Source organism: Athene cunicularia (genome assembly GCF_003259725.1).
Source record: "Athene cunicularia isolate RWA chromosome 1 unlocalized genomic scaffold, athCun1 chr1_part1, whole genome shotgun sequence".
NCBI classification, from domain to species: Eukaryota; Metazoa; Chordata; class Aves; order Strigiformes; family Strigidae; genus Athene; species Athene cunicularia.
The window spans coordinates 86,927,677-86,940,982 of record NW_020799091.1 but is presented as its reverse complement, the minus strand read 5'-3'; the positions used below and the strand labels follow the sequence as shown (position 1 = coordinate 86,940,982).

Below are 13,306 nucleotides of genomic sequence, written 5' to 3'. Positions count from 1 at the left end.
GTAAATCTGCTTGTTCTGTTTAGTCACATAATATTATAAAGATGACATGACGACCTACAGTCCTACCCAAGCAGATTGTAATTTGGAGATTGTCCTTATATCTGCTGAGGTTTGAAGAGGTGGAAACAGAATAATTCCCTCCATAATCATTCATTCATTTTTAGCACATCAAAATCAGCCAAGTCTCTTTCTGTCTCTGTCTAGTTAAACATTAAATACTGAACTCCTACCTACACCACAAGTGATGAATTACTTTTTTTTTAAACTATTTAAACTATTACTACAAACAGCAACATGCATCTGGTTCCAAAGCCTTTTTCTTTCGCCTTTCTGTCCGTCTGAGTATGTTTGAAATACTGCTCCGAAGTGGAGCACCAACCATAGGGGCAGAAGGGATCACCTGAGGACTGAGGGAATATGTATTTGAATCCATACATCATATATTGTAAAAGGTAATTGACAACCTCCTTCCAGTACATATCAAATTCTTGAAGACTGTCTCTGCTTTCTTCATATGAGAGTCAATCAAACACAGTATATTGATGCTTACTGTGAGGTTAATCACTAGGCAGTAATTGCCTGTCTGTACTGACCAAATAAATCAATTCCATACACAAGAAAAATTATTAAGAGATTCTGGATATTGAGCCTAAATAACTAAGATTGATTACTTGAATTCTCTCAAAACAGCATAAACAATATGTTTTCCAGACTAATTACTAGAAGAAAATTACAAACCCTAATTCACTATAATTTCTGCTAATGTAGAAGGGAAAATGGTATACATCAAAATAGAAAGCAAACTTTTCGCCATAAAAGAAACTGCTGCAATGCTGCCTAATGCATGTAAGTGCTGTTACTAATTGTTGGTGTACAATGTATTTATATATTAGATAGTAAAAAGGTACAAGAAAAGCCCACAAAACTCCTCTAAGATTTGTTTCTTGGTTTGTTAGGCATTTCGAAATTGCAAGAACTTATATATACAAGCATCTTTGTCAACCATATGGATCTAGTTCACTTTCAGATTGCCAGCAAAATCCTCTTTCTGCCTTCTTTTACAGAATATACTGCAGAACTACGCTGCATTAACACAGATCTTGATGTACTCCTGTCTTCCAATGTCATCTTATAATTCTAGAGACTAATATTATAACTCAGGTATGTGTTCAGCTATATGCTTTACATGTTTATAAAACAGATATTAGAGATCTGGTGAGGAACTGAAAATTTAACGGACCATATTCTTCATACTGTTCTGCCACTGTGGACAGTATATTGAAGTATATATTTTGTTTTCATCTGTGGTGGATGTTACATATTAATATGGTAGTTTAAATGCAGATTATATTAAATGTATGTTCTCCAATTGCTGTTTGCTAAATCATAGAGTTTATTTATGTTACCTAATTACTCCGTGGAACATGATACTTCAAAATGTTTTTGAAGCCAAGAATAAATGGATTAAAAAATAATCAGACAAATAGAAAACAGGTTAATTGGTAGCCATGGCACATGACGATTGAGATCAGGAAGTTCTTGAACTATAAACTACATAAACTTGGGAGAGAATACCAGAAGCAAAATGCTACCATCCTTCAGTCATGTGCTTCTCAAACACTACCCCTTATATACCAATCACCCAGTTGTGATGGTCTCACTGGTCTAGAGCTGCTGCTATTGGGTTGCAGCTACAGCTATTCTCATATCCAAAAGCAATTATAGCTACTGTTATATAGAGCTAGAGCTATTCTTATGTACCAAGGCATTCAGCCACATGAAGAAGTATGATAGACTTAATGATCTTATTTTCTGTTAGAGGTAGTGCTTTGCTGAAGTTACCTGTTCCTGGACCACATTTGCCATTCCAAAACAAGACCTACACACAAGCTTTTGCAATAGACCAAAACTCACACTTGTTCAAAATGTTACATGCACTACTGTGAAATATTCAGGATAGCTTTAATGTATCAACCATTCATATCTAGGCACACCGCAAATTTTTGTGTAAATGACTCAAATATGAACAACTCAAATAACAATTTTCAATGTTCTTTCTAAATATAAGAGAGATCGAGAGCCTGTAATTACCTGTAACTGTTAATTCCGTAGTTCTTCTGACAACAAAGAATCCATATTTTAACTCACAAGTGTAATTTCCAATGTCATCCTCTCTAACTTCCCGAATGACAAGAGTGTCCTTTTTAAACACAATACTTGATCTCCATGTCTTTGACTTGCATTCCTGTTTAAAGATAATATAACACTTCAGTGACCGTGTTCTTACACTTAAATTGTTGACACTCTTGACAATGCTGCTTAAAGCCAAGGCAAGAGCCCAGGTTAGTTAAGAACTTTACATACACTAAATATGTAAAAAAACAGTTCAGTTAAGTGTTGATTAAAAAGAAAAAAGGCTATAGAATTTTATCAGGTGACTTAATATCTGCCCTTTGACAGAAAAAGAAAAGGAGTTGATTCCTTTGATGGTTTTCTTTTGATAATAGTTTGCTAAGGAGCTCCTGTTTCATTTACTTATCCGCCATTACACTTATGTCTGTGACCCATGACTGTTATATTACTGATAGCTACAGGTTACACGGGAAAATTTTTATTTTAAATCTATTTTTTTAAAACATTTTAATTAAAAAATGTAAAAAAGCAGAAGATGAGACTGAAAAGAAATGAGAATGTTATATATCTCTTTCTAAACCCATCTTAGAATCAAATCTCCCTGAACTCTTAGAAAAAGGTGAGTTTTGCATTTACAAAAAAGAGTTAATATTTCAATTATTAAAATTAAAACATTAATTTTTATTCTATAATAGAGAATAAACATTTTTGCATGCATGTTTCTTAGGTCACCAAAATGATTAACTTATCTTTATCTAATCAATCTAGCTACTATTTTAAATAGCTTTGAATATTTTAGAGTTCCTAGATTATTTTTTTTTTTTATATTGGAAACCAATATATTTATAAGCTATTAGAAAAAGGTGCTTTTCATAAGAAAAATGTCTTTTGATTGACTGTCACAAAATATTTTACTTGATTACCTTAGCGTAATTATTGTTTATACAGTAAGGGTTTTTTAAAAGGTTAAATTATATGAGATTGTTTGAGTTCACTCACACAAATACTGTCAATGACTCAAAAAGCCAGTCTCTTGAGCTCTCATTCAAGAAGCCAGCCATAGTTCTAAATTTTATAAAACTTCAGGTATATATTGCATTACAAACACAAAATACAAGATGAGTATAAGCAAATAATTTGTTACATATTTCTTATTTTAGACATGCTGCCAATTAACTTGGACATTTTTCTCTCACTTAGTTCATTCTTTTCTATCCTTGATTCTGTTGTCTAGTCTTAACATATTTTAAAATAATCCAAGATTCATATCATATTTAGATCATGAAAATCATGAGAACATTGCAACATGAGAACATTCAACACCTTGTTGAAGGTGAAAATGTTTTGCATTCCTTACCTTATACCATAGAATTTCAGGCTCCCTAAATGGAAATAAAAAATCCTCAATTTCAGGGCATGAGATTTCCTTGCTTTTGCTAAGTTCAGCTTTTTCAAAATATTTCATCTTTGAATTGTAGCAGAGTCCAGTGTCATTTTCACCCACCGTCAGCGAAATGGACACTTTCATACAGTAAGTTGAATTTCTGTAATGCAATAAAAATAGAAATAAAGTCCAATAAGAAAAAAAAAATAAATGTCAATGTACACGACATTGTTTTTAAGACATTATTTTCATCACAAGCAAAAGATAGAAAATCAGACATTTTATTTTGTGTGCATTTTACAGCTGTTCATTATGATCTTACTTCTTTCTCAGCCACTAACTGCAATATTCAGAAGATGCTGGTTGACCTTACTCTAAGACTAAAGGTTTATCGCTCTCTTTCATCAAACTCCTTCAAACTTTACTGTGCTTATTGTGTATTTGAGAACAATTTATCAAAAAGTAAATATGCAGTCAAAGCTCCATATATTTACCTGTACTAGTGAAACTAGACTACCAACTTCCTGACAGACACCATCATGACAGCTCTCAGGGCTGAACAGATCATACTGTAGAACCACAAGCAAGTGACAAATTGGAACTTGAGCACCACACCAAGAACCACCTATTCATCAGATATGAGCATGCTTTAAAGTGGAAGTGGTAATCTTTTTGCATTTAATTAAAATGAGACTTGTGATGCTTCCAAAAAAAAACCAAACCAAACCCCCAAAACCAAACCAGTAGGAAAAAAAAAAAAAAAAAAAAAAAAAAAAAAAATATATATATATATATATATATAATATAATATAATATACAACAGAATATATATGTATATCCCAATAGAGTAAAGGATGTTTTAATTTAAAGGACTGCTAACTTGTTTACCTTAGCCTTCAATCCCCTACTCCCAGGCCAAAATGTTGCTTCTGCATTACCTACAGCCTGCATTAGTTTGGGCTTTCTCCTGCAACTTGTTACTTCCTTTGCTGCTTGATGTTGATATGTCAGGTAGCGAGACTAGGAAACATTGTCTTCCTTCCCACTTTGCACTATGTACTTTAATTAGGCTCAAAGACAAAATTACTTGAAATTATTTATTTTTTCTTTTTCATTTGAGTTTCCAGGTGGCCAGCAAATGAGTACTTCCCATGAACACACTGTGACAATGCAAGATTCCTCTCCTACAGTTCTGTAAATGCATTTGACCCCTGATCTGCTGAAAGACTATCCTGCAGGGCACACTGAGGGAACATTAATTTTCTTATCTCCATTCTCAGATTCTAAGAGCTGATTGCTGATTTACAACAGTCTTTTGTATTGGACATGACAGAAACTCCAAGACGGCTACATTTTTTTCATTCTCTTTAGATTTCTTAAAATCTGTTTCTTTTTTTCTGTTCAAGAAGAGGGGACAGAAATGCTTAAGGACAAAGAATAATAGGAACTTCATTCAAAGAACTCTATAGTCCAATTTTCTAGAAAAAATGTAAGCCTTAAAAGGAAGATATATAAGCAACTATCAAATTAGAGAATATTCTTAGAAATGTAAATGCTGGAATGGAATGAGCCTTAGCTATCCAGATAAAGGAAAACAAACACAAAACTATTCCTTTACAATGAAGATGTAAGTATAATTTATTACCCTGTTCAAGAATCTGGCTGTATAAAGCAAATAAAGTTGTTTAAACTCTGTGCAAAGCAAAGAACGCATCTACCATATATGGATCACTCTTGCTGCTTTTAAGAGCCAATTACAATTCTTACTTGTACATGCAATTTAAAATAATCCAGTATTTTAAAGAACACATTTTCATTACTGTACATTACTTTATTCCTCTATTAAGGTGCTACTTAGAATATTTATTTATTATGTAGCTTGAAAAAATCAGAAAAAGTCACCTAAATCAGTTTTTTACAAATTGGTAAAATTCTTTCTCTGTTCTTGAAAGACCTATCCCTTTGAAAGACCTATCCCTTTGAAACAGGATGAAGGTCTAAACAATCCATCAAGCTCTGAGGGTCAAGAGTACACTAACTAGGTGAGAGGGTTCTGTTACTAGCTGACAGGAAGCAATACATAGTAATGGCTCAATTTGCACATTTAAATATTCTCTTTTATTACTTTCAATGTGTTCATGGTACTGAATCTCATGATTAAAAAATTTCCAGAAGGAGCTGAGAGAAAAAAAAAAACAACCCAGAGCACTTAACTGTCATCCCATTGTCTGAAGAAGCAAGCTAAAAAAAAATTGTTATATGTGGTTTTTGTCTTCCTTCAGCATTCAGAGTAAATTCGCCAAAAATTCTGATTTATGTTTTGGTCTACTAAGAGCTCTGTTCTGAAACAGTGGCAATGCCAATTGCCAGAGATAGAATTCCTTCTGAGGCACATCCAAGTTTCCATCGCAACAGTGGATCCTTTACCAGATGCAGTTTAGGCTTTCTGCTCTATAAGAAGAGAGGTCTTTTGGAAACACCTCAGAATGTTTGAAGAGCATGTTGATATTTAATGACTCAAAGCTGTGTGTGTCTCTGATTTGAGTCATATGGATATGTCTCCTGCAGACAGAAGCACAAATTGACTGGGCTTTAAGGTAATTATGTCCTTAGCTGTCAGATATAAGGTAATGAAACATTTTGGGTGGATGCTTTGTCAGCTGAGTTCCCTAACAGAATTTTCTTTCAAAAGCCCAAAGTATCATCAAAGGAACCTAAAGCTCCGGATGCCCCCCAGTGACACAGACTTTCTTATTGCAACTCTAAATACTAACTGCACTGTCAATCTGACTCACCTCGTACTCTGTGTCAGAAACCAAGGCTGTTGGGATGAAACACAATTCACAATTATATAAAAGGCAGAGCAACACAAACAGTATGAGCAAAGGAAACCAAGCTAATGGCCTCACAGAACAGAATAAGAGAAGAAAATGAAAAAGTCTCCAGATGGGAATGAAGAGGAAGAAAGAGGAAGTGAATTTCCTGATTACAGCTGGAGCATGATGGATACAGTAGAAACTGAGCCCCTCAGCTAGCAGAAAAAGTAGCCGCAGCAAGCCCTGGAGCAAGCATAAATATACTGCAGAGAGTAAAAAATATTCATGTGTTAGAACAAAGAAAATTTTCCATGTGTCTCCCACTTAAGTCACAACATAAACCAAACAAACCTATGTTGAGTGTCTAAGGAAATTTTATAACCCATTCAGTGTTACATTAATTACTAAGACCAAATGCTACAAACAGTTTTTCTCTTTTGTTCTCCAGTGTGGTCCAAACTGTGGACCTTTATCACCAGGCAGCTACACTTGAAAGCTGTACCAGTCTAAAAAGTCAAATCTGCAATAGTTACTTAAGTAAAATTCAGGCAATGAAAATCACACAGGTTAAGAATACATTGTAGAGGGCTTAAAAAAAGCTCTATGTATTTCCTCTTTCTTGTCTACAAAACTAAGTTGCTTATTATGTCCAGCAAAATATTCCTCCACCTGCTACCACTGATGAACAAAAATTATTTCATATGGTATGACAGAGGCTGCCCCAGTATTTGACATGGATCTTTGTGGTCACCTTCACCATAACAGGTCATTTATACACTACTGGTCTATAAGTGAAAACAATATAGCAATTATATCTACTAAATGTATTGATTCCATTATAGGCCTGTTACTTTTATAGCCATTTAGCATCCTTAAAATTTTAGGGCCCAGTAGCAACAGATGTGTGATTGAATCTTTTGATAATGATAGGACAGGAAACTGTGTAAATGGCTTAAATTCTTGATGACTTCTATATCCGAGGAGTAATTGTTCTAGTGCTTCCCACAGTTCCCTTGAATCAATGGCTTTTCTTATCTGATATTAACATCTTGGGTGTACAGTGGACATGTCAAAGCATACAGAGCACTGATTATTGAGTCTGTTTAAATAAAAGAAGACTTCTGCATTTTACCCTTTTGTCTCCTTGAAATGACATTCACCTCATCAGTTCATCAGTACCTATTTCATGTTGATGTTAGTTGATCTGCAACTGTCATAGATTGACATTCTTATAGGATATCTGTCATATGAGATACTTCGATATTCAGACCCTGTTATAGTGTGACAGAGTCAAGTGCAGAAAAGCTCTATGCAGAGAACATGGTTAAGTTTGTGGAAGAGCAGAGCATAAGTATGGACAAGTCTTGACAAAAAGAAAAGTACAGCTGAGTAAAGAGATCTTGATGAAAAGCAGGAAAAGGTAGGATAAACAACTAAAAACACAGACACATTACAGACACATTCCTTCTCCAGACAGTGACCCAGAAGTCATAGCAACACCTTGAAGACTGCTTAACTCATGACCCAAGTCAGTAGTTTCTAAAATAAGATCAATGTTTATTTACAGTCTTCTAAGAGTCTCAATTACAATATAGAGCTATATCTTTCTTGAATTAAATGGAATTATAGCAGTTTGTGCTAGATGAGCCTCTGCTATACATTACTCTTACAACCAAACTGATTAGGTAGACTGCTTTTCAAAAACCTTAAGATTGCAATTAACTATTTCTACAAAAACTTAAAACTTGAAATAATTATAAGAAACTGAAACTGTTTTGTGACTATCACACATTCATCAGCCCAAGGAATTGTAGTACTTGTCCCTATTTAAAACTTCATTCTTCGTATTATGCATTTAGAAATTAAAGTGAGCCAGTGGAGTAAAGCTTGTCATCTATCTACATAAGCCATGCTTTAACATCAGTATAATTACTAATAATAACATTATTAAAAGATTTTCTTCAGCTGACCTTTTGAGCTGAGGAACCTCCTGACATTTTGAAGAAAAATATTCATTTTCCTTTCTCTGTTCCTTTTCTTTATTTGAAAGGACCTCTACTTCAGGATGTTTCTTTGAGATGTAAGCTAGAAAATACACATATCTGGTCTAGAAGCATGGCCCATATTCATGTGGATGTCTATACGAAGGAAAAAAACACCTAAAGGAGAAACTGTGTGGAAAAGTGTGGGTCTGTCCTGCTAAAGCATCTTTCTCAATTGCTGTTGATGTCTAGCAAAGAAATTTGTGAAGTTTGTCACAAAATACTTATGAAATCAACAGCATCCCGAGATCTACAGACTACCAGGATGCACAGGTAAAATTCTCTAAATGTTTAAAAGTTTTTACTTTTTGAGTATTTTTTCATATCTGGAAAGGCAAAGACATATGTATTTCACATCTAGGTATTTTTATTTTGATCAAGCATTGTGATTATGAGAATATAGCAGAGGATACACTTTTTATCACTATCAGTCAATCAAGTAGCAGAGAATATATGAGCTGTTGACAAGAATCGTGAATGGTGATTGGACCTGAAAATACAGAACTTCCACTGATTAATATAAGGCTAAGATCTTGTCTATTCAAACACTTGTGAATTAGTTCCTATTGACTACAGATGATAAAAGTGTACAACTGATAAAAGCATACATCCGAGAATCTTTTTTTTTTTTTTTTTTTTTTTTTATTATTAAGATAAAAAGCAGAAATCTGTATTGTAATCCAAAATATCCATGAATGGACATAGATCAACTTGTCAAATCTCAGACAAAGGTCTATACAAAGAATAGCTTTGAGAAGCTTAAAGAAGGAAGAAATTTAGGAGTAGAAATCTTGAGAATTAGTTTGTTTTAGTAAGATTATCTTTGATGGTTGATTTTTATTTCTTTGGGGTTTTCCAAAAGCTTTGCATTTACAAAGACATGACAGAAATATCTTTCTGCTTCATAAAATCAGGTTATTAATCTTCTCCTCTAATACTAAACAACACAACACATAACATCAATACACTCTTAGAAGCAAGAATTGAAAAATAATTTAATGAATAAATAAGACAGGACATTGGAAAACTCTTCAAACAGCCTGTGAAGACCAATTTCACACACAGCTGAAAATTAACTTTGTCTCATTCTACCCCATGTGAAAGAAAACAAGGAATATGTATTAATCATATTTTTCTAGAACACAAAACTTGTCTTCATGTTTACAGTCTCACTTCTCTTTTTAAATGTAAGTATATAAAAATCTCTTGTAGGTGATTTATATTTTTTTGTTGTTGTTGTTGTTCTCTGGAGGTTTCATGTTTTTACTGCCATGCATTTTTCATTCTATTCTATATTTCACCTGTAAACAAGAATTGATTACATGGAAAACATCTCCTTTAAACTTAGTGAAACACCAAGCAGAAGAGAGAAGAAAAAGGGATGTATTTATCACTTTGCAGAGAAAAAAAAAAATCTCCAAGAGAATTTGACCAAACAAGTTGTCATTTAACCATAGTAGAGAAGTAAAAAAACACATAAAACCCCCCAGAAATTCTGAAACATCAAAACCCATTGTTTTTGGGTTTTTTTTTTAAATTATATTAAAAAAAAAATAGAAGCCAGATAATCAACAAAATAGTAGAAATCATTCTCTTACAGATTACATATTAAGTCACTGTATTAAACAATTTTTCAGGTAGGCAATAGACAACAGTAAACTTTATACTTCCAGGTTAAAAGAAAAATTAGAAAGAGAGCAGTATATAAAAGATATGTATGCTTTTTCATTTAGCTTTGCCTTGCATTTTTGTGTTGTATGTGAGACCACTGAACATATTTGATCAGGAACTCTATATATCACCTTCATACATTATCTTTTGCCAGGCTGCTGAGCAATGGCACTGGAAGACACAGAATCCCACAGCACTGGATGAGGAAGGGAGGGATTTTTTTGCCCTCTTATGGAAACTTTGTGGAGGCAGCAATTTATGCATCCTCCCAAGAAAAATCAGGGAAGGAAATTATTCCAATACTTCTTAATTCTACCATGTCAAATAACTCCAAGACTTTTTTGACCTTCATATAAGATGTTGCAATTACATTGTCATACACTTACATATGCTTAAGTAAGGTCTAAAAAAACATCTTGAAAATATAAACACTGGTCATCACTGATGCAGTAGTGCTAACACCATTTTGAAATTAATAACTTCCACCATCCAAAAAAACTGTTTCTACTTATCCTATCATTATGCTAAGCAAACTATTCAAAACAAAAATTATACACAGGCACAGATGAGAAACTGATAGGCAGCAACATCAAAAAGCTTGGTGTTTTTGATAAATATGTTTTTCCAGACATTTTTTTTTAATACTGTTGTACATAGTCCAATGTGGTATCAGTTAATCCAGTACAAAAGTGTCAATACATCTGCCTAACATGAAAATGCAATAAAAAAAAAAAAAAAAAAAAAAAAAAAAAGCATTTATTTTAATTCATACTGTTATAATGAATTTTGTGTATAATACTGTTATAATATGTAGCACATAAAAAAATAAAAGCCATTGTAAATTCTATATGAAAACAAACTAAAGAAAAGGGGGAGGTGACAAAATTACTAGAAGTCTCACAGTCTGCATAATGTTGAATGTTTTATAGTTCTTAATACACTAGAGATTCAACCAAGTTGGTAACTTCTGTGTCTAGGAACAGAAGAAAGAACAATCAATCTGAATGAAATTTATTTAATTTTTGATGAAGATAGATAATGAAGACAATGATCACAGAATACTAGTAATTGCTAATAACACATTACTAATAGTTTTTTCCCATTACCACTGACTAGTGATATCTGTACCATTTTATAGATTTGCCATGTTAGATTCATATTTAATTTATATTAAAAGCAGTAAGTTCCATTTCATCTGAATTCAAATGCCACAATATTATTAATAACTTTTCCATAGATACACAAATGTATCCTAACACTAATTCTGTCTGACTTGGTACATTTGTGTAGGACCATTACATTTAAAAGAGCCTAAAGCAGCAATACTGACCATCTACTGATTTATGGATTTCTGTCAGTCAAGAGCCCATGGGGCAGGCAGAATCAGAAACTGAGAATTTTAATATTAAAAAAAGATTTTCTTTTTCCCCTCATGATGTCTAATCTCAGATTTTGTATATTCTCCATCAATCTGCCATGATGTAGATGCATTGAAAAATGGCACTGGGTAACTTGTATTGGCTAAACTAACTGTGCTTTAATTCACTTATCCCATGATACATTCAGTGGGTTTCTTTTGTTTGAGATTTTTTTTTTTTTTTCTGAACAGGGTAATAAGAAGAGTTGACAAGATAGTCAGTTAACCATTCCCTCATCTATTCAGTCACAAATGTTCAGAAGTGTAAAATTAGCTAGAACCTTTTTCTACTGACAAGTGAAGCTTTTACTTTACCTATTTAATTCAATAGATTTTCAAACACTAAAACATAAGATCTAAACTATACAAAAGACAAAAAGCTGAAGAAAGAAGCTGTTTGGGGATTTTTATTTAAGACAACAAATCAATTTTTATTTTTTTTTTTCTGAAAAATAAATTAAATTAGCAGGTAACTTGTCAGAGAGAAAAGAACAGGAGGAGGAGGAAGAGGAGACACAAGGGGGAAAACAGACAAGAGAACACACACAGAGCAGAAATAGTTTATATAAACTTTAGCACTTACAATATTGACATCTACGTTTAAAGGAATTGCTTAGAGAGCTGGGCAAATAAAGCATGATTTCTTTATAAAATAGATCTCTAAAATGGGCCAGATTGGTTACTCTTATGAAACTCTGATTTTTTCCTGCATTGAATAAAACATGGTAATTGTCAATCTCCTCTTCAGCATCACCAAAGATAATTCAGCGGTGGATTTATACAGCTTGGTACTCCCCAGGCAGCATCCCTCATCTTCACTATTTGTGACAGAAGTAGAGAAACTGGGATTCTACCTATTACTTGTCACCTCTGGTGCTTTGCCATGCATACCTTTCACCAGCAGGATAATTCAGGGGATTATAGCATATATAGTTTTAACTGAAGACACTCTGTCTTTGGGACTAGAAAGAAGTGCCCTTTGGAAAATCCTCACCACTCCCCTGAAGTGGGGATTTTAACCCAGCCCCTGTTTTGTTTCAACCAGATAGTTTTCTGTGTGAAGAAGCTGTTTCTCTCATCAAAGGTCTTCAGGATAAAACTATCTCAATCTACTACACAGAGGCAGCATTTGAAGGAGAGAAGAATAAGGCAAATTGACCTCTGTTGATCCTGGCATTGACCATTAAGCACAACAACATCTTTTTGCAGTTCTAAATAAATTGCAGTGGAACCCAGCACAATAACGATACCTGCAAATGCAGCCAGCCCTCTAACAATGTTTTTCATTGAAGACATCAGTCTTAAGTCTTTGCATTCTTCTGCATACCCTTTATTTCTCCTTCCTTTTCAAGAGATGTAATTCTAGAAGTAGATGGCCTGTCATGACACTGGAGTTTTGCAGTGTATATTAAATATGATGACTAATCAGGACATTAAATGGAAGCAGAGCAGACATGTTCTTTCAGTGTACATCAGGACAGCAAATTAGTTCTTTACCCTTTCAGTAGCATTACTGAATTACATAGAAAAATTGCAAGCTTTGTATTAATAGAGATCGCTTGTTTGGACTGACTTATGCTATAGTATTATGCTATTTACCAGGGTAAACAAACTTCAGAGCAAACAGGAAGGAGAAAAAAATGTCTTTTATGATTCACCTCATCATAAAAGCTGAGTTAGGAAAGTAACTGTATTTCTAACTCCTCTTAAAGTGGACATTAAAAAAAAAAAAAAGTCTGAGTAATGTCCTTTCTTCATAGTATTTTAAATTTTAATAAGTAAACTTGGTCACTGATGCCAATATCCACTTTCTATAACTGGTCCATCCCATTTCAGGGGAGAA

At 33.5% G+C, this 13,306-nt stretch overlaps 1 protein-coding gene across 3 annotated transcripts in view; it reads right to left on the bottom strand.

The window, feature by feature from the left end:
* Positions 1 to 13,306, bottom strand: part of IL1RAPL1 (interleukin 1 receptor accessory protein like 1) — a 790,829-nt gene that overhangs the window by 298,667 nt on the left and 478,856 nt on the right. For all 3 annotated transcript variants that reach the window (XM_026854140.1, XM_026854158.1, XM_026854149.1), the window contains exons 4-5: positions 3,491 to 3,677; positions 2,092 to 2,245 (exon numbers count right to left, since the gene is read on the bottom strand). In XM_026854140.1, coding sequence (XP_026709941.1) covers positions 2,092 to 2,245; positions 3,491 to 3,677 — 341 coding nt within the window. The remainder of the gene's footprint in view (positions 1 to 2,091; positions 2,246 to 3,490; positions 3,678 to 13,306) is intronic.